Source organism: Hypomesus transpacificus, chromosome 9 (genome assembly GCF_021917145.1).
Source record: "Hypomesus transpacificus isolate Combined female chromosome 9, fHypTra1, whole genome shotgun sequence".
Lineage (NCBI taxonomy): Eukaryota > Metazoa > Chordata > Actinopteri > Osmeriformes > Osmeridae > Hypomesus > Hypomesus transpacificus.
In genome coordinates, this window is record NC_061068.1 from 19,283,094 (window position 1) to 19,310,507 (window position 27,414).

Below are 27,414 nucleotides of genomic sequence, written 5' to 3' on the forward strand. Positions count from 1 at the left end.
TTTTCCTGTGATTGGTGTTTGCTGCACATACACTGTCATGCAGAAAAGCACACGTACTGTGGTCTGCTGCACATAATATGCAATACTGGTGGCTTGTCTCTTTAAATACAGACATAAGCGCTATGTCAAATATCTATAGGCTGAAGGTCTATGTATGTCTGTATGTATGTATAGTTATAACAGTATGTAGGTTCCCTTGTTTGTGTTTCATCACCCTTATTTCTGCCATTCGTCAGTGGCTCTCGATCCAGCCCGGGACCCTCGACTTCAATCCCAAAACATGCACTAACGCACAGACACAAATCTCCGCCCTTCTCCTCTACTCCCTTCTTCGTCGCCGCTCTCCACATTCCACCCATCCCATTACCTCCCTCCTGACCACCGCCCACCCCCCCCCCCTCTCTCTACCCCCCACCCACCCACCCACACCTCCTCCTCCTCGCCACCAGGGATTTGGTCACCTTTTTTCCTTTCACGGTTCTGCCATCTCTCCAAAAGGTGACAGGGTGGAGGGGGGGGGGGGGGGGGGGGGGGGGGAGGGGCGGAAGGGGGGGTATGTTGTTTAGGACACCTCGCTGCCGAACACCTCCAGGACCAGCGGCGTGAGCTGCATGCTGTGCTCCGGCTGGAAGGACAGCGAGCGATACTGCTTGGAGTGCTCCTCGTTCAGGCTGCGCAGGTCGGCCAGCTTCTGGATCATCTTGGCGTAGAGGAGCCGCCCGTCGGGGTGGTGCAGCCGGATGTAGGCCTGGAGGGTCTCCGACATGCGGTCCTGGAGGTTCTCCACGCGGGCGTGGTCCTGGACCCCCGGGCGGTCTGCGGCGAGGGAGAGAGGGAGGAGGGTGAGCAGGGAGCATTGTGGTTCACCGTTGGGCGAGTGGGACCACTTTAGACCACGAGACAGGCTGTCGATACGGATCGCGTGCGCTTGTTTTTTGCGAAGACTCCTGGAAGTATAGGGTGTATTTGCGTTGCACGTGGTCGCTTATTTGTTCAAATCAGCTGATGGAAACTGCAGTCAGCCTATCTACGTAGAATCAAATCCAAATGTATTTGCATAGCCCTTTTTACAAGCAATGTCACAGAGGGCTTCACATATGCCCATAGAAGTGACCCTCAACCAACCTAAACACTCAAGGAAGACAAGGATTGCAGCTATCAAAATGATTCATTGGTTTGTTATTGCTCGTTTCAATTTGATTCCATTTCATTTCCACAGCCAGGGTTTTTGTACATATGTTAATATATAAACAGGGCCAGACAGAAACGTATTCCACTGGAATTTCTCCATCTTATATCTTATGTAAACGTGCCCATTAGATGGATTCCAGGCTGCGTGTTGGAGGGGGTAAAGCCATCTCTCTTCTCGGCACGCATGTGGACATTTGCATCCGCTTCCACAAGCTTTCACGTTTGCCTGCACATGCCTAAAATGGAACATGCAAGAGGATATGCATACTGTATAAGCTTTTCGGTCAATGGGAGCTGCACAGTTGTGACCTGTACAATAACAAAAAGCTAGTGTGTGTCATTCTAGACCTGCAGCGCCTTCTTAAAAGAATGTTTCAAGTACTGACACAAACATTTTAGATTGGAAGTTTTGAAGAGTAGAAGTCAATCCCTTTGATGACAAGGAGAAAGGCATACACCCCCGAAGCTCAAGATAGGCACGTAAACAACAGCATACAATTAAACAATTCATGAGGCGCGTTTTGGCACGTGAGCGCCACACGAAGGCCTATGCGCTGAGGCATGAAGTGGGTCGTGATTGAGCTGGTCACATGTCACGCGGTCACATGCATGTACTCAGCTTCACAAAGTGGGCCCAAATATGATATAGAACAATGTACACGTTCCATCCATGAACAAGCCATTTGTAGAAGGACTGGGTAAGGTAGCAGGCAAACGCATTCACCATTGGGGGGAAAAAGGAAATAATGCCGATTCATGCACACGTCCATACGCACAAACCTTTTCCTAAGGGAGTCAGTGGGTGGGTGGCGATGCGTGCACACACACACACACACACACGGAGGGATGTAGGTACCTGGGGACAGCAGACAGATGGCCATGAGCAGCACGTGTTCCTCCTCGTGAAGGTTGAGGTTCTTCAGGCCCACCTGGAACTTCACCAGTGGCTCCAGCAGCTCCAGCGTGTGGCCGGCTATGGAGGCAACCCCAGGGGACCATTTAGCTTCCCACTCTTAATCATTCCTTAGCGTTCCTTTGTTTGTTTGTTTTTTAAGGTAAAACCCTGGAGCTCTGTTTTGTGTGTGTTTGGATCTTATGAGTCAGACTACAGTAGGGCTGTCGATCTTCAACCCTTCTTGGAATAGGTACGAAAACGAAGATTTGAATTGCTAAATGAATATGACGAAATATTAACGTTACAATTATTTAAATGTGTGACTACAAGCTACGCAGAAGAGGTCGAGAGCCCGGACGACTTGGGACGAGTCGCAGTAGACCTCTAGAGTTCGACCTCGCGAAAAAACAGGCCTTTCGGATAGACGTTGACGCTCCGCAACAAGAGCTGATGACTTTCCTCACCTTGCACAGCTAGCACAGAGATCTCTGAGCATTCTCCGCACTTTTGTTGGAGAAGAACGGGCCTTTTCCTCTGCTGAGAACATTGTAACTTAAACATCTTAGCACTCGTTTCAAACCAAGTCGATCAACTTGTGTTTTGAACAATTTTGCTTTGTTTCAAAGTCAATTGACTTCAAAACAAAGGGTTAGCCACCTCAGTTATTTTTTAAATGACTGTCCAAGATTATATATATATATTTTTTTTTAACCTTCAGTTTAATGTTGGCATATCCACTTGTGTTACCTTCTTTTGCCATTCTACATGCCTCGTTGCTCCCCCCTGTGGACGAACCATGTACAACAGAAGTTGCCCAAATAATATGTTGGTTGTGCACATTAACTACGCATTTGAAGCCAATGTATGAAAAAAATATTAAAACGTCAACTCTTTTGAAATACAATAATAAATGCAATTTTGTTCAGTCCCGTTGACGACCCCAGACTACAATGTATTGAGCAGCATCAGTCTGAATGTAGATATCAAATGGATTTACACATAATTGAGTTGGGACTGGCTGACAGCCAACAATTGTGCAAAGGGAAGGGGGCTACCGGACTACAGAAATCAAAAATGGAGGGGTCTAGGGCAGTGACCTTTTGTGACAGCCAATTGACACTTATTTTCAGAGTGTGGAAGGACACCACTGGAGCTTGATTGGTATCAGCTACCCTCCAGGAGACAACAAGTGTCCCAGGCTGTCTCACATGGACATGGTTGCTATGCAGCCTGGGCTCTGTGGAGCACTTTGAGGTTTGTCTTTTTTTTTTTTTTTTTAAGTGTCTGCGATTACTTCTCAATCAGGAGACGGGCGGGGCTGTTTGGGAGGCGTACGAAAACCATGCCCTTGGGCTCTGCTGCAGATGCGTCAGACTGGTTTCGCAGCTCGTTCACTGCATTAGCGTACGTGTGGGTGTGCACTCACTGGCATCTTCCTCTAGGGTTGAGTTGTGTGTGTGTGTATGTGTGCACGTGCGTATCCAAGCATACATATTAGTATTGATCTATTCTACAGTTGTGGCCCAAAACTTTGGCACCCTTGCACTTGAGCATTGTAAAGAAAATGTCCAGTCAACATTTTACAGTGGAACCCAAAGTCATGTCTTAGTGGAGAAACGTAAAGCTTTCCAAAACACAGCTGGAACGCCAGTCACCGCGGGGGACACGGCAGACAGCGTGTGGGCTACGGCTGCCACCCACCTTTAGTGACGTCGTTGACACAGTACTTGAAGTCGGGGCCTCCACAGCTCCAGGACATGTCCTCCAGGTTGAAGGACTGGTTGGAGCGCAGCATGATCACCTCGATGGCGCTGGATTTGAGGAGGGCGATCTGGTCGTCTGCCGTCAAATCTCTGGTAGGAGGGAAAACAGGAAGTGAGCCTTGGGATTTGTTTTGCTGTAATTAATCATGATTGCTTTTTTAGACCACTCAAGGTGGTCTCAGAAATTGACCTCAAATGTTATTGCGAATGCCATTTCAAAGCATGTCGTTGGTTGATGGAGATTGTTTTATAATTTAGGTCCTTTTATTGAGTCTAGTCTCAGTAGCGTAGTAGTATTCCGAAGTGTCAGACAGCCCCACTTAGAGGTCACATGACATGAAAACTTCACTTTAGGAGGTTATTTAACATTAATACGAGTTCCCCTATCCTGCCTTTTGGTCCCCCAGTGGCTAGAATTTTCGATAAGTGTAAACCAAGCCCTGGGTGTTCTTCTCCGCCTTTGACAAAATGAAGGCTCAATTGCTCTGTTTGAAAACCTCCTCCTTGTGACGTCGCGAGGAGCAAGGTTACCTCCCCTCTCTCTGCTTTGCCCGCCGAGATAATCTGGCCCGCCCATGAGAAACTTACCTACGATCGTGCAAGGGCGAGTGAGACATCGTTTTTTTTCCTGGAGAGACATCATGGCTAGCAAACAAACGAAGCATAACAGTTGCTCAGTGCTTGGATGTGCAAATTAAAACAAAAGTATTTTTTTAGTTCCTTCATCGAGCCTCTGCACAACCAGTATCTTAATTTTATTTTCGCTGGAAATGTGCCGACACAACTTCCCAAAGTTTTGCATGTCTGCGCCAAACATTTCAGCCACCACTGTTTCCTTAACTTGAGCAAAGACAAAGTTGGCCTTGCTGACCGTCTGAAATTAAATTCTGGATCAGTACTAACTCTCCTTGGTCCAGCTACAAACCTCGGACAAGTAAGTCAACTAACGCTATATCATTTTGTTGCTTACGATATGGTTACCTAGCTTGCCACCCTTAGGATCTGGCTGTAACATTAACTCTGCAGCTAACAGCTGAGGTACTGTCGCTAATGTAAAGGTAGATAGCATCAAGTATGTGTGTGAATACACATTCTGTAACGCAGTGTTGTACACTTCTTTGTTAAGTGGATAACCGTTCTGCTGTTGGTGTTATGGCGCGCGCGATATCCGCCTTTCCCCACATTGAAATGACTGAGTGTGCAGCTCTGCAAACCAGGGTAATAAGATGAGAATGGGCAAATTCAAGGAATTTTACAGCAACGGGTCTAAGAGCCATTGCGTTACATCCACTGTAAACATAGCGCATGGTGCAGCCTCTCCTCCTCATTAGTATTTAAAGCTACAGACACAGAAACGGCACGTTCTGAGGAAAGCTTATTGTGGGACTACTCGTAGTGGCTATAATTCTGCACCAAGGCTGAATTTCGGGAAAGAGACTTCAGATACAATATTAGGGGACCACTAAGGCCTATATAACAGCATCCAAAAACATTTCATGAGACCTTTAAAGACGCTGTAAAGTGGAATTGAAAATGAGTTTTAAGTTCATCACACCACAGAAGAATGTGTTGTTAACTACCCATCCAAATTAGAATGGAAAAAAACAAGATAAGTATGTTAAATTAGGCTTTGAAATCGTGAGAAAATCAGCAGTCTTCTTCTGCTTGAGATGAGAAGCTCCGCCCCTCGAATTGAGCAACAACAGCAACACTAGCAAAATCAATTGCAGATATCCGAACAGACCTACCTGCAGTCTCTGAGCGTTTTATGTATTAATGACTTTGTCTTTGCATCGTACCAGCTGAGTAACAGAATGCAACCGTCTGTGATCTGACGTAGATAGGTCGCTGTGACGTAGCTGGGTTGGGTTTTTGCCCCGCCTATACAAAACCTGAGCTGGAAACGGGAGAGAAACTGTTCAACGGTCTAGCTCCACATTTCAGTGCGACAACGTTGCTTTCAGGAACTAATTTCACACGTACAGTGGGAAAATGTGTCTGCTACTGTATATAATGTACCGAGAAGCAAATCATGGAATTTGCTTTACAACATCTTTAAGGGATTTATTTAGTTAAGTGTCTTCAGACAACACTACTGGTGTCTGCATGTCTGTGGAATCTTCCGTGTAGCTGTCTGGTTAAACGTGCGTCTCTTAAGAGTGTGTCGGTTCGTTTTAAAGTGGTTTCAAAGATTGGAAACCAGATCGTAGGTAAACAAACATTCCAGAACTAATCCAGAGGGGGCCTCCCACAATGGGAATGTTAACATTCAGGAGCAACTGGTCTCTGCTCGTTTGAACTTCGAGTGAACTTTCTGACACTGAGTGATCATCCCTGTCAACAAACAATGTGATAAAGGGGGGGGGGGGACCTTGCAAGGCCTTGTTCCGCTCACTTAAAGTAAACGACAATGAAAAAATGACCATAATCTCATTATAAATGTCACGTTTGTCAAGTTTCATGTTTGAATGTGTGTGTGTGTGAGTGCGCGCACGTGAGTGTTTGTGCCCATCTAGGTGGAATTCAGAACTGCTTTGAAGAAGTCTGGACTTCTTCAATTAGCTCAAAATGAAAATAATATGACATTACTTGTTTCGCATTCTACCTCGAAGTGGTAGACTGCCAACAGGAAATCATGAGTAAGCTAAAGGACCTTGAGTGATGTTCGTCATCGCTCTGACCACCCTCCATCTGAAGAGGGGCAACATGCACATACATGGAGGAGCTTCCAATGGTTACCATGACAATCGAGAGACAAGTCAACGCCCGGGACGGCTAAAGGTTACAGTACTTATGGTAATATTTAAAATGACACGATCTTTGCATTTCCAAGTGTGACAATTGAAAGTCTAAAAATACTTTGCGTGTTACATGTGACGAGGGGGAAGACAGAAGCGGTGGTTCTGTCCATGCGGCTGTTAGTCGCTGCACTACTGGAAGCAACAAAGTCATTTTAAAAAGCTGCTTTGGATAAAAGCATCTGCTAAACAAATGTATTATCATGATTATTATGATAACGATTATTATTATTTTATTATAATATACTATTTATATTTTGAATATATATACACATATTAGCAATATTTAAACACCCAGGCACATGGGAATCAAATACAAAACATAAGATTAAAACAACGAATGGACAAGAGGATGCACATGTGGCCTCGGATGACATACCTGAAGCCCGGTATCATCTTGGCAAAGCCGATGACCTTCTGGATGCTGTAGCTGACAAGGTCGGCGAGGTGGGGGAGCATGGAGAGGCGCGAGCCTTCCTCATCGTTGGACTCCGGGCCGCCGCCCTGCTCCTGGTACATCATCAGCAGGTTACTGAAGTTCATCAGCTTGGTGTCCACAGACTCTGTGGAAAGAGCAAGAAGGGGGAGGGGGAGAGGGGTTGAAAAACATGTCACACGGAATTAAAACGCGCATGCCCTTCTGCTGTAAACTCCACTGACTGGGGTGTGGGTGGAGAGAGTGAGAGAGGGGAAGAGAGAAGGAAAAGTAAAGAGTGAGTGAAAAGGGAAATACAGAGAAAAAGGAGCGGGACGGAAAAAGCAAACATCCGTCCACTTCTAGGAAGTTCGCCCCCTCTAGACAGGCAGTGAAAGGAAGGCAGCAAGCATATAGACGGGAGGAGAGATGGAGAGGTTGTGGAGTTGAGAGCTAGTTAAGTACCAAAAAAAAATAAAAAACACTGCAGCAACATGTGCCCGCGCAAACACTTGCTGGCAATTAGTGCCTCCACACAAAGAGCAGACTGTTCCGGGGAAGAGAAGACACGAGAAGAAAAACAAGCGAGGTGAGCGAAGAGTGACTGTGCAGACCTGCGCTATTCCTCAAACAACATATGAATCATACTCGCTGAACACGGCCACCGTGTGCCGAATGGAAGCACCTGGCTGTGAGGCCACATCCTCGAGGTGTTTTCGGCCAATTAAAAGGGGATGCATTAACGGTCGAGTGTTTACTACTCACAGGGGGCTAACTGGGGGAGGTCCACCGAAAGCCCTTCGGGATTCGGGGTAAAACCAGCGTGGTGGGCTAACGCAATAACACACGCCACACAGGACATCGCAACCACCTCCTCTCTGGTGCTCTCTGTGCTTGTTACCTTTCATTTCCAGGACGGTGTGTGTGTGTGTGAGAGAGGGATTGTGTGTGTGTGTTACCTGGAGAGTGACTGAAAGAGTCCGAGGAGGCGTCGGACAGAGAGTGGAGAGAGGCGGCTCTACTGGCGCTGCGCGTCACTGGACCCTCACGTACCGGAGGCTGTGGGGGGGGGGGGGGGGGGAAACACTCAGTATCTCACGAGACACACACACGCTCTTCAAACAAACCTATTCAAAGTATTTGCCCACAAAATTCGATATTTAGTTGAATATAGATAGGCAGGAGTTCAACGCATGCCCATGCATTCTGAAAAAAAGATGTTGGCGGTTGTGTAAGGAGAGCCTGTTGACGCCAACCTTGTGCGAGTTCAGAATCTATGAGTTGAGTACAACACTGGAGGAGACAATGACCATGTAGTTCAGAGGACAGAGGGAGAGCCGTGTGTGAAGGTGTGGCAGCCTCCAGGCCTTCGTTTCTGTCCCTCCTTCCCTCCCTATCTATCTATCTCTCTATCTCTCCCATTCCATCTCTCTTGATCGCTCCCTCCCTCTGTCTCCCTCCTTCCCTTCCACACTCTCGCTCTCTCCCCTTCTTGCTCTCTCTTCCCCTCCCTCTCACTCTCCTTCCCTATAGCTGGTTAGGGGGTTGTGAACGTCATGTGACACCGAGTCAGGAGGTTTAAAAGAAGGCCCAGACCCAAGTCCCACCCTCTCCCTGCTCCCGAGAAACCAGATCTCTTCTGTTTGCTTACACATTTTCTAGCATTACACATGAACACACGCAGCCGTGCTGCTAGTGGTCCCACACCTTCAAGCACAACGATTCACTACCTTAAATAAACTTCAGGGTAGGGTTGCACGATTATGGTCAAAATGATCGTCACGATTATTTTGATCAATATTGAGATCACGATTAATTATCACGATTATTTGTTGATTTTAACCAAAACAAATGTTATTGTCACATGGGCTAATTATAACTGCTTTAACATCCACATTGTCCTGCTAATGTACAAATATGTGCGTCAAAAAAATATAGGTCCTCTTATTCACCAAAATTCAGTGCATCTCCTTAAAGAATAAAGAAAAATAAAGAAATCTATAAAGAAAATGTAGCAAAACTTCAATAGGGCACAATTTTACATTATACATTGTGTACATATATTTTAGGAAGCAAAAATATTTATATATATCTTGATATTGAGCATTTATGAACTGAATGACACATTTTAAATATTGCTCGATCACGCAAGTGACCGTTGATCGTGGGAGGCCAAAATCGTGATTGTGATTCAAATTTGTGCAGCCCTACTCCTAGGGGTTTCACTGGACATTGCTAGTAACCGTGAGGTCTCCCTTACTTGTAATGATTAGAAAGCTGACCCCCCTTGATGTAACGGAATAGGGACAGTCCCTGACAGAGCAAGGGGGGGGGGGGGGGCGAGGGGAGGGGTGGGGGGAGCACCACCGTGTGTGTGTGACGAGAGTGATGGGTCTCGGGAGCGCCCGGGGGGCCGTGTGAGGGGGGGGGGGGGGGGGGGCTCTGGGACGAGGACCCACCCGGAAGCGGTTGAAATCGGAGTAGGAGTCGTCGTAGGTCTTGTGGTGGGCCTCCACCAGCGAGGCGATGACCTGGCTCTGCTCCTCCGTCAGCCGGGGCTTCTGGGCCTCGCGCTGCGCCTCGCGCTGCGCCTCCTCGTCCTTCCTCCGCTGGATCAGGTCCTTCTTCCTCTGCACCTCCTCGTCCGTCAGGATGACTGGGGGGAGGGGGAAGAGAGAAAGAAAGAGCGAGGGGGAGGTAGAGAGAGAAGGAGAGGTGGAGGGAGAAGGTGAGGTAGAGAGAGGGGGGAGAGAGGAGGGGCAGGAGGTAGAGAGAAGGGGGAGGGAGAGAGGAGGTAAATAAGAGGGGGGGGGGGGGTTCAAAACCAACCCAGGCAGCATGCCATCCCCACTCTCTCTCTCCCTTGCCTTTACCGTCCTCTACAGGCACTATACAAATATGAAAAGTGTATTGTATCTTTAAAAAATATATATATATATAAAAAAAAAAAAAACATTTGGGTGGAGGAGAGAGAGATACACACACAGACACACACAGAGAGAAAGAAAAACAGTGGCTGCAAAGCCTGGACAGAGAAGATGGAAGGAGTGGTGTACATCAATGAAAGGTCTACAGGAAAGAGACTAGGAGCTGGTGTAAAGAGAGGGTGAGCAACGCTAACTTCACATCGTCCTCTTTCACAGGGAACCGTTAGGGCTGCCAACATGGGGACGTTAACAGCGCGGACCACCAGACCTGTGTGTGAATGAGTGTGTGTTCATACGTGTGTGTGTGTGTGTGTGTGAGAGAACATCATGTGTATGCAGCCATACTTGCGTGTATCTGTGTGTTCTGTGAAAGGGGGGCGTCCATTCGTGCATACGGTGCCTGATGTGTGCGCGCATGCCTATGTTGGTGTGCGAGTGACACAGTCTCTGTGGTCCAACGTGACAGGGCTGCACACATGCAGCGGCTTGTTGTTGCCGGGTGGTGTGTGCGTGTGTGTGTGCTTGTGTGTGTGTGGTGGGGGTAAGTTAAACAGACCCCCGTCGGGCTTTACGAACAACACGGCGCATTGTCTCCGCGCTCTCCCGCTCTCCCTGTTCCCTCCGTTGTTGTTCTAGCGGACTGAATTAGCTCACACGCCTCCCTTCCCCCTCACACCCCCTCCCCAGCCCCCGCCCCTCTCTCTCTCATGTTGTTGTCCTTATCCACAGCAGCGTTAAGTGCAGTTCCGCCAGTCCGTACAGTCGATGTGGGAGCGAGCCGCGTCATTCTCCGAGAATTAGAAGGGAGGATGGAGGGGGGGGGGGGGGGGCAAGTGTGTGTGTGTGTGTGTGTATATGTGTGTGGCGACACTATCTGGCATTGTCCTCGACTCGAACGAGAACAACAATATATGAATGATTTGGAGGGTGAGGGGTGTTCATAGAAACAGGGTGCTCGCAGAAGCTATGTGGAGGGGGGGGGGGGGGGGGGCATGCGAACATAAAACATAAAAGCCCATGTCTAAAGTTCAAAAGTGGTGCATGTTGTACACACACACACAGACATAAAAGACACAGTGTTTGTGGTCGCACAAACCAACATTCTAACCATGCTAACAAGGGGTCAACGATCGACCAGTGCTCGGCACGCTCCAAGCGTTGCATCATGTTTCCGGAAGGAGGGTGTGTGTGTGTGTGTGTGCGTGCGTGCTTTAGCAGGTGCAGTCAGGTGGGTTCTGCAGGGTGGGGGGGGGGGGGGGGATACCTCTGGGGAGGGGTAGGTGGGTGGGGTCATCTCAACAACAAATACGGTACTCACACTCTTTCATCATGCCGATGTCCACGCAGCGCTTGAGCCGGCAGGCCTGGCAGTGGCGCCGGTTGTCCTTGGTGATGGTGCAGCTGCCGTTGAAGGGACAGGTGAAGCTGGCTTTTCGCTTCATGCTCCGTCTGGGGGAGGGGAGAGAGAGGTTGCGAGAGAGGGAGTCGGATATTAGGGTCAAGGGGAGTCGTGCTTTTGTATCGATTGTGTACGTGCACCTGAGAGAACTGTGTGTGTAACTGCATATGCATGCGTGTGCCCACGGCTGTTCGTCTGTTCCAAACCGCTCGGGGCCAGAGTTGAACAGGTGTAAGGTTCGGTCGCCTCGACACTCGCGGAACGCAAACTTGTAATGGTGATCTAACGGTATAAACACACCCTTCAACTCTACTCTGAATCAGGGTCACACGCACAAACATGGAGACCTGCCAGTGCGGGGGAACCGAGAGGTGCAGAGAGAGGCCACACGGAGCATCGTAATGGACCAGACACACGCAACTCGCTTACAAAAAGAGCTGGCCAAAAACACAAAACACCACACGGGACCAAACAACGATAACTGCGAGGAGCAGCTGTGAGATAAGGGACAAGATGGGTCAACATCCCACTTTTCTTTTTTCTCTAAATCCACGGCTCTTTAAAAGGGAATGGCTTCCGTCGCTCTGAAGTGTAGACGGTTAGGGTACGCGCGGTTGTCATGTACAAACGCGGGTGGGCGTGCATCGCAGGGACACAAACGAGCAACAGCGTACGAGGGCACGCGCGGCCTAGGTAACTTTGGGCGGCTCGAATGACACGCGAGTGTGTGGGTTCGCATTGCAAATGCTACAGGATACATCATATGCATGACAGTGTGTGTGTGTGTGCGCGCGTTTGAAAGCACACCTGAAAAAGCCCTTGCAGCCCTCGCAAGTCATGGCGTTGAAGTGGAAGCCGGTGGCCTTGTCCCCACATACCCCGCAGATGCGAGGGGCGTTCCTGTCAAACTCATCAGGGGCCAGAGATGAGGTGCTCACAGCCGTAGACTCCATCACTGGAGAGCGGGAGGGAAGAGAAAGAGAAAGAGAAAGAGAAAGAGAGAGAGACGGGGGACGAGAGAAAAAGATTGATTAGTGGCCATTAACCATTTTTGCTGCATTCCTCCATGGGGGAAATGTCAAAACATCCCACCCAAGGTCAAATGTACTGCTGTATTAGCATCAGCATTTGCTTGTCAAACTCCTCAACGGCAGTTGGAAATTTCAAGTTCTCCGTCGAGGGGTTGGGTCTTGGAACACTATCCCTATAAGTAAAATGGAAAAACACTTTCTCCAGCCCAAAATGGTGGGGAACATTTGATTGCAGTGTGGCGAGTTTCTATTTCACTTAAGAGCTCCACGGGGGGAAAGAAAAGCATGTTGCAAGGGAAGCATCCCTACAAACAAACAATCTCTATCCTCCCTTTCAAAGCCCCCTTCCGGATCTTTTGTCATGAGAGGAGATGGATAGATATTAGGGGGCGCGAAGGAGGTAGGTGACAAGTCCGATATCAGCATGAACAAACTCACAAATCACGAGCGACGGTGTAAAGAGCTGAGCTGAATAATTCAAAACACTTTGACAGACCTATCCATCAACGGCTGCAAAGTAACTAATCCAGTTCAGCCCGAGGCTTGAAAAACAAAAGTGTTATGTAAATAGTAGAAGATCTAAACTATTCTGTAGTTGAGAGTCTCTTAACAGGTTATTAAAGCCAGTAATATAATTAATAGTGGCTTGCCAACAGTAAATCACCACTCCATTAAGCTGTGAATTGTATTATAAGAAATATTCTAGGTAAACAAGTTCTGGGTAAGACTACAGTGACAATGTAGGGCTAACATTACTCTCAACACAATAGCCTCAAATTAAGGGAGATGGTTAGCAGATGGCCTGTCCTGCGCCAACTGGGGAGGCACTAAATATTGACTTGTAAACACTTCACAGACTGTTTTGATACAATGAACAGATGAAATGCACCATGAGAAGTTGCCATGGTGCCGTACCACAGAGTGACAGATCTGTTGGACAACCACGCAGCACACTAACACAGTTGGATTCCTACTCAAATATTACCGCAAAATGGACATGGATCATTTGAGTCGACACAGTCAAACAAAGCTTAAGGCGAACGCACTCGAGGTGCAAGAAACATTTTTTGTCATTCGTAATCGAACAGCACTGGCTACAACATGATGAGCATTGGGGCTTACTCGCGTCCAGAGGGTGTTGATGCCTCAGCCCCGCAACATTTCACAGTTCTCTTTTACGACGAATGACCAACTAGTGTGCTGTGGTGCGCACCAAGGGTGTGGCCTTTGTCCCCTTATGTTTTCCCAGAGATCCTTATCGTTCCTGCGCATATCTTGTGACTTTCAACCTTTATTAGCCTCCATAAGGCTAACCTTTCCCCCACAGACTGCATAGACCTCACTTTCCATGCATGTCAAAGGTCACCGAGAATAACAACACCCTGACTGAGCAACACGGAGGTCATTTGGATGAAAAGTTAGGCAACTATGGAATGAGCCAATCAATCAGCGTTGAAAATAAATTAGGATAGTGCTGGGTCTAAATAACAACTTTGAGTGCTGATCAGTGACCACATCAAGATAAGGGTCCATATTTACTTTTAAATATGATTACAATGTTGACTGTGTGTCATACACACTGACAAAGAGGCTCAGATTACAATCAAGACAACAGTCTGTTGATTAGAGTTGCCAAACTATGCATTAATTGGCCTAATTTGAGTATGGCATTTTGAACTGGAATTCCAATCTAATCATATGAATCACCTAGCCCAACATGGCTTGTCACCAAAACAGGACATCCCCAATGCAAACAGGATGAAATGTGAAAATATTATTTTGTATACCAAGCTTCCCGTTTTCCTCCCAAGGTTGTAGGTTCCTCAATAACATAATTTTCATGGGAAAATGGGTTAATTTTGGGACAACAAACACCATGTTCCCTCCCTGGTCTGTCTCACGTACAGTGCTGAGGGGGAGGTCTTCCGGAGTCTAGCTGAGGTTTTGTATGGTAATGCATTTGAACATTGGTTGGTGCAGCGATAAACCCACAAAATAGAGAAATTGACCCATTTAGACACTGCAAATTTGGCACATTCCACACAGTCACCACAACTCACGGCACTCACTCAAACGTGAACCCACAAGCACTGACTTGAGCAAGGCCACCAAATGCACCTAAAACTCTGGTGTATTAATAATGCATTAGCATTAGGCTATAAACCTCTAGCCTAGCTGCTATTGCCAACCAGGGAAACTTAACGGACATAACAGGTAGGTTGCTACATCCTAATTATCTCAAGCAATGCTAGTCTGGTCAGGATGGGCTTGCATATCAAATCCGCCATAGCCATGTGAATGAAGTTGCAATAAGTTCAATCAATCTTAGGGAGAACAACTAAAGTGTCATAACACTATTCACTTAGCAGAATACTTAAAGCAATAAAGACTTACTTACACCATACTTGAGATTGTATAAAAGTCTTTGATCAACATTTCATAACACCGGAACCATGAACGTGGAGTATGTTGATTCTACTGATAGTATACGTTGTAATTGTATTACGTCCAGCCTACACCAAGAACTTTCAAAACAAACCCATTTTTAGCTAAACATTTATATTAAAAAGAGACTTGACTTCTTTTCGAAATTAGCGAGAACCAACAATCTTTATGGATTTGAATGTGGATTTGAATGTTTCTACTGTTTGACAGTAAAGTTCACCTTTAGCGATGAACTTTAGCGATCTAAAAACACTATAGGCCGTCACAGAACTTTTTTATTTGCCCATTTGCAACCATATCAACATTAAATTATATTATGCTTCTGAAAAAATACAATTTAATTAGAAACTGAAAACGATACAAAATCAAACAAATTCTTTACCATAGAACATATTCTACTATAACAACTGGATTGCTGTTTATCGAGCAAATGGCCAGTAGGTGATTGGAAAAACAACCAATTAGCCTACAACACGACAACAAAAATAACGAATCACAATAAGTCTTCAAAAGGTCAATCTTAAGAGAATTAAGTTATCAATGAATAAAAGAGCTTACTGTTTAGACACAAGTATTCTGTTTTCATCAATATACAGTGAATGCAGAAATGATTCACAGCGCTTCACCTTTTCCACATTATGTTATATTAATTTGTTTCCTCAATTCTACACACAATACCCCATAATGACAAAGTGGGGAAAAAAGTTAATTTCATGTTTTTTATAGATTTGCAAAAAAATATATAACATAAGTATTCACAGTCTTTGCTCATTACTTTGTTGTAGTACCTTTGGCAGCAATTACAGCTTCAAGTCTTTTTGAGTATGATGCTACAAGCTTGGCACACCTATATTTGGACAGTTTCTCCCATTCTTCTTTGCAGGACCTCTCAAGCTCCATCAGGTTGGATGGGGAGCGTCAGTGGACAGCCATTTTCAGATCTCTCCAGAGACGTTCAATCGAGTTCAAGTCTGGGCCACTCAAGGACATTTACAGAGTTGTCCTGAAGCCACTCCTTTGTTATCTTGGCTGTGTGCTTGAGGTCGTTGTCCTGTTGGAAGATGAACCTTCGCCCCAGTCTGAGGTTCAGAGTGCTCTGAAGCAGGTTTTCATCAAGGAGGTTTCTGTACATTGCTCCATTCATCTTTCCCTTGATCCTGACTAGTCTCCCAGTTCCTGCCGCTGCAAAACATTTCCACAGCATGATGCTGCCACCACCATGCCTCACTGTAGGGATGGTATTGGCCAGGTGATGAGCGGTGCCTGGTTTCTTCCAGACATGAGAGTTCAATCTTTGTTTCATCAGACCAGATTATTTTGTTTCTCGTGGACTGAGAGTCCTTCAGGTGCTCTTAAGTAAACTCCAGGCGGGCTGTCATGTGCCTTCTACCGAGGAGTGGCTTCGGTCTGGTCACTACCACACAAGCCTGATTGGTGGAGTGCTGCAAAGATGGTTGTCCTTCTGGAAGGTTCTTTTGTCTTCACAGAGCAACGCTGGAGCTCTGTCAGTAACCATCGGGTTCTTGGTCACCTCCCTGACTAAGGTCCTTCTCCCCTGATCGCTCAGTTTGGCCAGGAGGCCAACTCTAAGAAGAGTCCTGGTGGTTCCAAACTTCTTCCATTTACAGATGATGGAAGCCACAGTGCTCATTGGGACCTTCAATGCTGCATACATTTTTCTGTACCCTTCCCCAGATCTGTACCTCGATACAATCTTGTCTCAGAGGTCTACAGACAATTCCTTGGACTTGTTGGCTTGGTTTGTGCTCCGACATGCACGGCCAACTGTGTATAGACAGGTGTGTGCCTTTCCAAATCATGTCCAATCAACTGAATTTACCACATGTTGACTCCAATCAAGTTGTAGAAACATCCTAAAGATGATCAGTGGTAACAGGATGCACTTGAGCAAAAGTTTGAGCGTCATGGCAAAGGCTGTAAATACTTATGAACATGTGATTGTCGTTTATTTAATAGATTTGCGAAAACGTAAAAAAACACTTTTCACGTTATCATGGGATATTATGTGTAGAGTATTTAGGTAAAATTAATTTAGTAAATGTCGGAATACGGCTGTTACACAACATGGAAAAAGTGAAGCACTGTGAATACTTTCCGGATGCACTGTAATTATGACAAAAAATCCACTAGATAAGTTGAATGATTCGTAACGTGCTTCTACAGTATTCCCACCCCCATGTTGCACATATGCAAGCACAAATTCCACAAACTAATGCAAAGTGACTTGTACTTTGATCCTCAGTTCAGGGTTAAGGAGATAAACACACTAGTTTGAAGTCTAAGGAGATAAACATGCCTCCAGTCCGTCCAAAGTAAAATAGGTAAACGAGCAACAACATCAATGTGTAAATAAATACAGTATCATAAAGATATAAGTGTGTGGAAAAACAATTTACATTTAGTTAATAATTTTTTGTAATATGGCAGGCTTGATTATTCCACGTCATGCTATCTGGCCTCTTGAATGTCACTGAAAGGAACGGAAAGCAGCACAAGTGGTACTAGACTTGCACCTGAATCTAGGCCAAGAAACTGCCCAATATGGAACTTACAATATAGTGTGTCAATAATGTCACTGAGCAGCATTAAAGTGTCAATATACTGATGGTTGAAACAAATGTAACCAAAAAGTAGGTGACTAGTACGCGGTCTCAACAACCCACTGTAATGACCAAATAGTAAAACATTTTTTTTTACAAAATTGCATGTCTTACATACCCCACCGCCATAATTTAATTTATGTGTTTACCCAGAGATAACTCAAAAACGTTAAAACCATGTTTGAACATCAGCTGTGTTGGTTCTTGGTAAACGAAGGAAAAGTGCATCGAATCAATCTTTTTCATTGCTATGACCAAACTTTTATGAATATGCCTCGTTTTGCAACCGTGGTGAAAGTGGTAATGTGTACATCTGTTATTTCATAGCCCAGTGGTTTGAGTCACGAGGGGCTCGCTGAAAGTGAAGTTAAAGGCCGTCTCTGGATAAAACAATGTTGCTAACTGTGGCCACTTCTGGCTTGAGGCAGTATTGCCTTAAGAGGAAAAACTGAAGGCTTTGCAGTTGAGGTGTATGGGCTACACATTTACCATGGATTAGTCACATTAGATTTTCTGAAGGGCAGGACATTTTAGGATTATTGGTACTTCAGGGCAAAACTTGTATTTGTAAGTTTTGAGCTCTTGAGGAAAACAAAACAAGGAAATTCGGAAGCCTGAGCCACCCCAAAAAATTCAAATAATCATCAATACTGACACCTAAACCAAAATTAACACTTGATGCGATAAGATACGTGCTCAAATGGCATTTGTTTTGCAAAATAGACAGCGGTGTGGACACGTCGTTTTTGTTTTTAGCCCAATAGGATGATGTCACCAACGGCAAGTGGGCAGAAGTGAGGCGGTAGCAACCCAGAATGTGTAAGTTTCTTAGCAACAGTTTACCTCAGTTTAACAGTGCAGATGGATACATTACATAAACATCTTTGCCTACTCTGGTGTGTGGTTTGGCCTTGCTTGGAGTACCGGTTCTGCTAGAACAGCATCAAGGACCTTTGCTGCACCACTGTCAGGGAGAACTTCAAATCCATTGAGGAAGGGATCATTGACACTAACAAGTTTGAATAAGAAGACCATCATGGCTACCGCTCAGTATATTTAGAAGGACATGAAACGGGAGCTCATTTACAAACAAGCAGCTTGTTGCGAGTATCACTTTAGTTGAAATAATAGAATGGCAAGATAATTCACTACAAAGCAACAATACACTAATACAAAGCAGCTTAGAGATTTAAGCTACTTCAGCACCAATGCGCAGAACTACCTGAATCTGTTCTCCATTCAGACCAAACATGGATGTACCAATCACCATTGTCACGGTAGTGTGTGTGTGTGTGTGTGTGTGTGTGTGTGTGTGTGTGTATTTGTGTGTGTGTGTGTGTGTGTGTGTGTGTGTGTGTGTAAAATAGAAAGGAGATCTGAGCAGGACTCAAGCCTAATAATTGACTGGAATCTTGTAAACATGTTTTCAACATTCTTCCTTTAATAAAAAGATTCTAGTGCTTTACCAATGCAATGTTTCTCTTAGTTCTCATTGTGTGTGTGTGTGACATTCTTGATTTTTGGACCAATTCCAAGTCATGGTTTGACACTGGCTTCTGCTAGTTGTAGAGGAAAAAGGCCATATAGTAGCCAAAACAATACTTCAGTCAATTAGGAGACCACTGTGAGCTTAAGATCATCTCAATTAGTAAATCTCTCACCAACCTACTTAGCTAAAAGCCTGACACCAAAACATCGATAAAGCGAGACATGCAGTTCTGCACAACATTATGACAGGAATAAATTAAACTGATGTGCAAAAACACATTCACACCTCCTACGGTTCAATAGCAAAATTAAAAAAAGATAATGCGTTGAAGGTGTTTCAGGTACAGCTAGTGTTTCAGGTAACGTCTAGTGTTTCAGGTAACGTCTAGTGTTTCAGGTAACGTCTAGTGTTTCAATTTACTTTACAGCAGACATAGAGCCGTCCACTGGTGCCCTCTGATTTGTCTCTTGCTGGTAACGCCCTGGGAGAGAAGTACTGACTTCTGGGTACAGTGAGACAGAGGCTTGTGTAGGAAAGAATGAGAAAGCGAGGGAGAAAATGGGAGAAAAATAACAAAAGGCAACAAAAGGAGGCAGAAAACAATAGCTTAGTGAGAGACAGTGAATTTGAAGACAAAGTAAAAGGTAGATTCAGAAGAAAATAGAGAGACAATTATGATACTGGGATGGCAGAAGTGAAGAGGAAGAGATAGAAAACGGATAGCATGCGGGAGAGCAAGAGGTGGAAAGAGAGGGAGGGGTGACATTCGGAGCGTCACAAAGCCCCAGTGTGCCTGCTGCGGATATGAGAGCTGGAGGGAGACCAGAGAGAGAGAGAGAAAGAGACCAGAGTGAGAGAGAGAGACACCAGAGAGAGAGAGACCAGAGAGAGAGAGAGAGAGAGACACCAGAGAGAGACAGACCAGAGAGAGAGAGAGAGAGAGAGACCAGAGAGAGAGAGAGACAGAGAGAGAGAGAGAAAGAGAAAGGGAAAGAAAGTAAAAAACAACAGACAGAATGAGGAAAGCTGCATCCCAAAGAGGAGCAGTCAAGACAAACTGTCTGTTTTTGTATTTTTCAAATGCTAGCTAAAAATACTCGCTACCGCCAACCAGTTAAAACTACAATTTAAAAATAAACCGACATATAAACCTGACAACCGTTCCTCGAAAGATCTATCAATGGAAACTTGGTCATATATATATATATTTTCAGATAATATGTAATATATCTTTATATATATTCCTCCATTACAAATACCAACAAGGGGTTTTCAAGGGGCCCTTTTCCTCTGTCATCAGTAGAATCAAGCTGAAGTTGTGTCACATGTTCCTGCAGCAGAGCGCAGCAGTGGTCATGTGTGTCTGCGTGCCTCCAACAGAATGTGTCTGATGTGTGTGATGTTGATGGAGCGTTAAGGAGGTGCCCCCCTTTTTCTTTCTTTCTTTCACACCCTGGCCAATCCGGTCATGTGGAGATTGACTGTACAGGAAGCCCGATGTAGGGCAGAGGGGGGCCTGCGAGAGGCATGGTGGACATGGGGTGAGCGACAACCCCCGTCCCCCCCACCCAACTATGACTCATCAGGTCAAAAGGTCAGGGCGATGACACAATAGGACTCCAGTACAGGCTTCTGATTGGCTACGGCTGGGGGGAGGGAGGTTAAGAACATAATGACCCAAAATTTCGCCTAAATAGGCTTAGCCTGAAAATTGACAAAAGAACGTTGTCATGTAGTAGAGTACAGGTCCCCTGACAGCTGTGAGGTCGGGTCAGTTTGCCGTCTTGCCTTTTAATCAGGGACTGAATGATTCTTGAGTGTGTGAAATTCAATCGCTACCCAATCAATGACACTAATGGATTAATGAAGAATCAGAGAGCAGTTGAAAGCCAGCAGAACCGTCATGTCTTCAAGAGCAGGAGTTCTGCCAGCAAATAACAAAGGATTTAAAGCTGCAATTGAGGCAGGGATGAAGGTCTGCAGTAATTACGTGTTACGTCATAAACCGGACTCAGACTTACATTACATTTAGTCATTTAGCAGATTCTCTTATCCAGAGCGACTTACAGTAAGTACAGGGACATTCCCCCCGAGGCCAGAAGGGTGAAGTGCGTTGCCCAAGGACACAATGTCATTTGGCACGGCCAGGAATCGAACCAGCAACCTTCTGATTACTAGCCCGATTCCTTAACCAGTCAGCCACCTGACTCACGCCGACTTTGTCATTAAATCTCCAAAATACCAAATCTCAACTCCGTTTAGAAAGAGTCTGATGTCAGCAAACTAGTCAAGGGTATAAAAAAAAAAAAAAAATTTAAAAAATCTTAATAAAAAACCTTAGCATGTGACAGTGCATGTGTGACTAATCTATTCCTCTCGTGGTGTATTCCTTTTAAACTATTTAAATAACATGTCTCTTAACCAAGGCAGAGGACTATGTGCAGCTGGAGGCAGGCTGGGGCGCTAGAGACCAGTGCTTCTGGAAAAAGAGCTATCTTAATAATCTTGAAGAAAAAAAACTCAAAGTGAACAGAAATAGATACTGGCGAATCCGTGCTTGTAAACATACACAACTGTGGCCACATTAATGTCCCCGAGCTAGAGAGCAGTTGGCACATGCTCATCACGTGAAACACTGCGCGTGTTGTGTTCGTTTGAGGCAAACCTTCAGCCGTCTCTCTCTGCAAATATTGAGACAAATATTTGTCGAAGTGCTACCGATACTAATGTAGCTTAACTATGATCCTGAATTATTTAGTATTGCTAAATAATTCGGACTACAATTCGTCCTACATTATTTACCCGCAGGTGAAGCTCCAGCTTTGGACCAAAAGACATGCAGTAATCAACATAGGTCTGCTATGTCCTAATTGTAACAGGCACTCTTTGTGACTGTCACACCCACTAAGGTGGCATGATAGTCATAATACTCTCCTAATCACCAGCAAATCTAAAGCAACAAGTTTTAGGCAGAACGAGTTTGTAACCCAAGACACTTATAAGTAGCCAATATCTTGGATGAGGAAAATGTACTCTTACAGATAATAATAATATAATAATGTTGTGGAAAAAGGCATGGACATGTGTAAGTGTATTGCGATCTAGGTCTAATATTCCATGCTTTATCAGTATGAGAGGTAATGCAATGTATTCAATGTTCAAAGCACTAATTAGATTCCATGACATGCTTAGGCACTGGAATGTCAACGATTCAAAATGTCTGATGAGGTTCGGCATGAAATGAATGTGTCAATCCCAAATTGCAGTACATGGCCACTTTGTTTTTGCACAAGGAGCTTCAAGTAATTCAAATCAAACAAAAGTTTTAAGAGGGCAAACAGACTAGGATGAGCCTACCTTTATATTCCTCTGAGAACCATGTATAACCCTGATCTGCAAACGATTTGATCGGCCTCGTAAAGGTCAAATCTTAAATTGAGCTTTTTCCTAGTTAACAGCCTTTTTACAAAGGGAAAGGGTGGTGCTGCAGTTGAAATATTCTTGTTGTTCACTGTCCCTGGTAGCTGAGTTGTGGTCACTTTACACTATACCTAGAAAATACACATCATCCCTTGAGTCTGACAACTGAGATACTGTTAGAACTGTTCCCTTCTGATACTTGATCTTCTACTGTACTGCAATATTTGTATGTTGCCTTGGATAAAAGCATCTCCTAAAGGAATAAAAAGTAGCCTAAATGTAGAATGTAGGTCTGCGCCAAGGGTTAAAACTTCCACAAATGTCAGAATAAAGTGAGCATAAAACGTACTGGGCACTCTGTAAACCTGATGAAGCGCTGATAGCTAGCACATAGGTAAAGAGCGACTGCGGTAAAGGCTGTTAAAGATGGGGGAGGAGAAGCAAGAAAGGATAAAGGCAGGACTTCAAGTATGATCATTTACTTTAACTGCTCGCAGACACGCAGGAAAGGAACACAAAAGGAGGGGGGGGGGGGGGGGGACTCCAGCATCACGTCTCAAGAATGCCAGCAATGAGCCTCCAGACCACATCCCAACACACAAGAGTTGGAGCCCGAATCACATCCAGACCTATAACGACTCTGGAAAAAAAACAGGAGGACGTCCTCAGAAAGCGAGGGATAGGGCCTTCTCGGACAGACCAATGAGCATCCCCCGTCTCACGTCACATGACGCCATCCCTGAAACTGTTCCCCACTGCCAATATTTTCCAGAAAGGGGTTGGGGGTGGGGGGGGGGGAAAGAAATAGTAAGGAGGAGGAGAAAACCCAAGGCGAGGTGTTTTACTGCATACCTCTGGCTGGGTCACTACGAGTACAGAGGAGACATAAAACAAATCAGACCTGAAATGACCCGGGTTGTAGCAAGAACTGGGCTCATGGTAATACACTAGGCTGGCAATTCACAAAATCTAATGACAAGGACGCACACAAAGGCTTACAGAGAAAGAGACGGCGAGAGAAGTAAGGGAAGGAGAAACAAACAAGTTTACGAGGCAAGGAAAAAGGGGGGAGGCCAGGCGGGAGAGTTGGCGAGTACAAAAAGGTGAGGTTAGGCCCAAAACGAAGAAAGTGCCTACCGAAAAACTTTTTAAGTGACCACCTAGAGCTAAAAATGCAAACATGAAATACTAAGAAATACAGTTGAAAAAGAGAAAAGGGCGGGGGGGAAAAACTGAACACCAAAGCAGATATGCATATAGCTTACAGGCGATCTGTGCAGGCTAGTCCAATCCTGTCCACTCCTCATCCATCGCGCTCTTTTCTACATTCACACTCAGGGAGCATGCTTGCTCCAGCAGCAGCACATGACGAGGTGACCTATGCCCCACACAGGATGGTCTTAACTGGGGTGTGTGTGTGTGTGTGTATAGATGGGGGGGGCATGTCCCGTGGCCGAGCCGATGGTCTCTTCGACACTCCCCCTACCCTGTCCAGGCCCCAGCGTCCGCAAGGAGTGCGAGAAAGAGGCAGCGACGGCAGTGCTACCCCCTTACGCTGGGCCCCTCGCTGGACTCCGGAGAGGAGGGAAAGAGAGACGAGGCAGGGAAAGGCCCTGCTAACACACACACGCACACACACACACACAGGCAGTCCTGTCTCTGCAGACTTCAACGAAGATTGAGTGCATTTGGACACACACAAACGCGCGCAAACACACCACACAGGCAGACACACGGGCACTCACATGCACACACACGCAAACTGAGCAAACCAGCTCCGACTGGACCGGACAGACAACAGATACGGGGTGTAAAACCCCTCAGCTCATAGTTGCATAATACGTACAACCAGAACTAGCCTATTTTTGTCTGGGTACAACATTCTAAAGTCAACTATGAAACACGTCAATTAAACCTTTAAGTAAAATGTAATATTATACTACATTTGTGTCATTTGAATACTAAATTACATCGAAATTACTTTTTCCCTGTGGCTACCACCATTTTATGAACGCTCCAAAGTGACCAAAGCATACCAAGCTGGCTGCTGTCCCCGTGAACTGAGAGGATGATTCTTCCAAGAAGACTTCGTTCTACATGACCACATCTCTTCAAACACACACACACACACACAGTCAACAAACATTACCTGTGACGGGTTCAGTCCGGGCACTATCAACCCACGGGACGTAAAAGTGAAGTCCACTCGGACGGAGCTAACGTTACACTTCATTAGCCTCCACAACAAGTGAACACGTGTGGCGGGTAGTGCACACGTCGCCTCTGCAAACACGGGCAGGAGAGGAGCAGAGCCTGCCTAGTCAGACGCAGTCGTCTCTCGGCCCGATCTACTGCTCGCCCTACATGTGAGGGGAAGCAACCAATTACCAGTGTCACGGGGCTATACTGTTTCGTGACTGGCTATACTGTTCCATGAAAGGACGCCGAACTATACCGTGAGCTATAGCGAAGGTCTACCTTTATAAACAGCCTGCTATTGTCTGGAGAACGGCCAGAGAAACGCTGTGTGAATATAAGTGCATCCCTTACTCATAGAATCCCTTCAAAAGGCTGGCCTACGCTTGGTACGAATGTATAGCTTTAACTGAATAGGGGTTATGAGGGACTTATCACTTGCTATTGAAAAGACTTGGTGACCAGTCTTGGGAGTTGAGAAAACCCAAATGAAAAGGCACAAATAGGAGCAAGCTTGACAAAAAACCCTTGCCGGTGTCACAGTCTCTTATAATGGCAAAACGAAGGGTCCAAAATCAACATGCTAAGCCACTCTCCCAGCCCTTGGCGGCATGTGGGTGTTTCCCCCATCTGCTGGATCTGTATGGGTTTAGGTGTGTAAGCAATACAGCTAATGTTCCCCTGTGGGCTCTGAAAAAAACAAGTAGTCACAAGCATATTGCTTACTTTTCTTCAGTTTTGTCCCTTCAGATGTTGGGCTTTTCAAGGAACGGGGGGGGGGGGAGGGGGGGGGGGGGTGGAGGATGTTTTATAACTGTTCCCAGTGAGAGCCGGCCCCCGTTCTACCCATTTTCTATCACCAGACCGGTGAAGAAACCTACATTCGTTCTTCTGACCTACAAAACATAACAAAAATGGCAGCCCTCCTCCTTACTTCCCTCGTCTCCTGTGCCGCACCATGGCGGGTAAGTTTGTGATTGACCGTATGCGTGTGTGTGTGTGTGCGTGTGTGTGAGAGAGAGAGGGAGAGCGGGAGAGAGAGAGTATAAGAGGTTGTGTAAATGAACCTATGCATGGTCAGATAATCTTATTACACAGACATATCAGAACTGCACGTTCCACAACAAGAGTAATTAACTAAACTGTTGCCTTTTAAGTAAATCAGTTGAAAAGGTAGGAGCACTATGTGCTTTCCCTACTTCAGTATTTAATCATCTACTTGTAATGTGTCTGATGATAGCAGACTATTGCATAGATTGTGACATACAGATCCACTCTACAGACTAAAGGGAAAGTGATTCTATACAGGCACATCAAGTATATACCAACAATTGCTTACTTTTGAAATTAACTTTCTTGAATTGAACATTGTATTTGTGTATGTAACATCGCATTAACACAACTATATGAAGTGATAAATCAAGAAAATGGGTATATTCAAATAAACATTGCAAACACTGGTCTTGTATGATGATAATGTTGCAACATTAAACCTAATGTTTGGGACTACCTCGTTGTTATGATCAGTGACCTATGCTCTTTTGTAAAGCTATCTCATGGAAGTCGCTTTGGATAAAAGCGTCTGCTAAATGCATAAATGTAAATGTGAGCAGAAACGCAATACATGGATCAATGCATATTGTTTTGACATCATCATTCATTCTACCCGATTAAAGCATGCTTTTTTAACGGGACAGTATAGGCCAGTTGGCTCATGGATTGATAATTCTTATGACTGATAATCACAATCAACAATTAGAATCCAACCATTTGAATGAATCATTTTGGATATTTGGAAAAAGATATAGGCCTACTTCCCTTAATAATGGAGTACAAGGACCATCTTTTACAAATAGGCTATATGTATTATTAAAATAAAAAAGATAATAAAAGTTTCTTATCCGTTGTGAAAGTTTAAGGAACCTTACCTGAGATTTTGGCATACGCTGTAGGTTGGGGGGTAAGACTTTCACACCTTTCTTCTACACCAATTGTACCAATTGTTAATCCTGTAATCAAAAATGTATGCATCATGCACCGAACATTGTTAGTTTAACTGCAACATACAACCGTCAACACCTTAAAACCTCTGCTTGGGGGGAAATCTGCTAAATCAACTAAATGCAGGTTGTTCTGACGGTAAACGTAATTTAAGTACACCGTAATATTCGTAACATTGCGTTTGTTTTGAGAGGTAAAGTTTCAGCTTTCGCATTCCTTTTGTGCATGCGACTTTCATACCTGAGTACAACTTTTCCCATGAAGACCAACTTGCTCTAAATCCTTTAATATTCGTCGTCAATATGTAGCAAAGTATTTGCCGTCCATCTTGAGTTGTAAATGTAGCCAAGACCAGGAAAGACTGCGTAGAAGAAAACTCCGCATGGGATGGACTCAACAGAACCGTCAAAAAACGCCCTTTCGAAGGTTCCAAATGTTGGCTGGAGACCTGGTAGCTAGCGTGGCTAGCAGCCTGCTTAACCCTGAATTGCGGTGTCAAGTTAAGGCAACGTATTAACCATTTTCGAACCGAAGGCGACTGAAATCAAACGATCGCGCTTAACGAAAACGATTGCACCGGAGCTACAACATCACGGCATGCATTTAGGGGCGCTAAACATTAGGATTTACGATAGTCCGACGACAAATATTCCCTGACCAGACCCTAAATAGATGACCATTACTTTTTATGCCCCGCCTCCGGACCTCCAAAGAATGGGAGTATTTCTCCAGCCCCTCCAATAACCAATCACATGTGAAATGGACGTGTTTCCCGTGCTTTGGTTGGTGACATTTCATCCCAGCCTATTTTTGCTTGGTCAAA

The 27,414-nt window shown here is 45.2% G+C and overlaps 1 protein-coding gene across 1 annotated transcript; it reads right to left on the reverse strand.

Annotated features, from left to right (window-relative positions):
- Positions 1-426: 426 nt before the first annotated feature.
- LOC124470726 (vitamin D3 receptor B) lies at positions 427-27,414 on the reverse strand. Its single transcript, XM_047024753.1, has 10 exons — positions 26,832-27,414; positions 26,519-26,599; positions 12,196-12,343; positions 11,308-11,438; positions 9,522-9,718; positions 8,022-8,121; positions 7,027-7,210; positions 3,788-3,939; positions 2,048-2,164; positions 427-816 (listed from the first exon to the last, which is right to left on the reverse strand). The coding sequence occupies exons 3-10, from the start codon at positions 12,339-12,341 to the stop codon at positions 563-565; spliced, it is 1,281 nt and encodes a 426-aa protein (XP_046880709.1). The 5' UTR covers positions 12,342-12,343; positions 26,519-26,599; positions 26,832-27,414; the 3' UTR covers positions 427-562.

Excerpts from the sequence above, each read along its gene's own strand:
- LOC124470726 (XM_047024753.1), bottom strand. The coding sequence starts at position 12,341 with ATGGAGTCTACGGCTGTGAGCACCTCATCTCTGGCCCCTGATGAGTTT. Across the intron at positions 8,122-9,521 it reads CCGATTTCAACCGCTTCCGG|CCTCCGGTACGTGAGGGTCC; the intron begins GTGGGTCCTCGT and ends CCCCCCCCACAG. Across the intron at positions 3,940-7,026 it reads AAGATGATACCGGGCTTCAG|AGATTTGACGGCAGACGACC; the intron begins GTATGTCATCCG and ends CCCTCCTACCAG.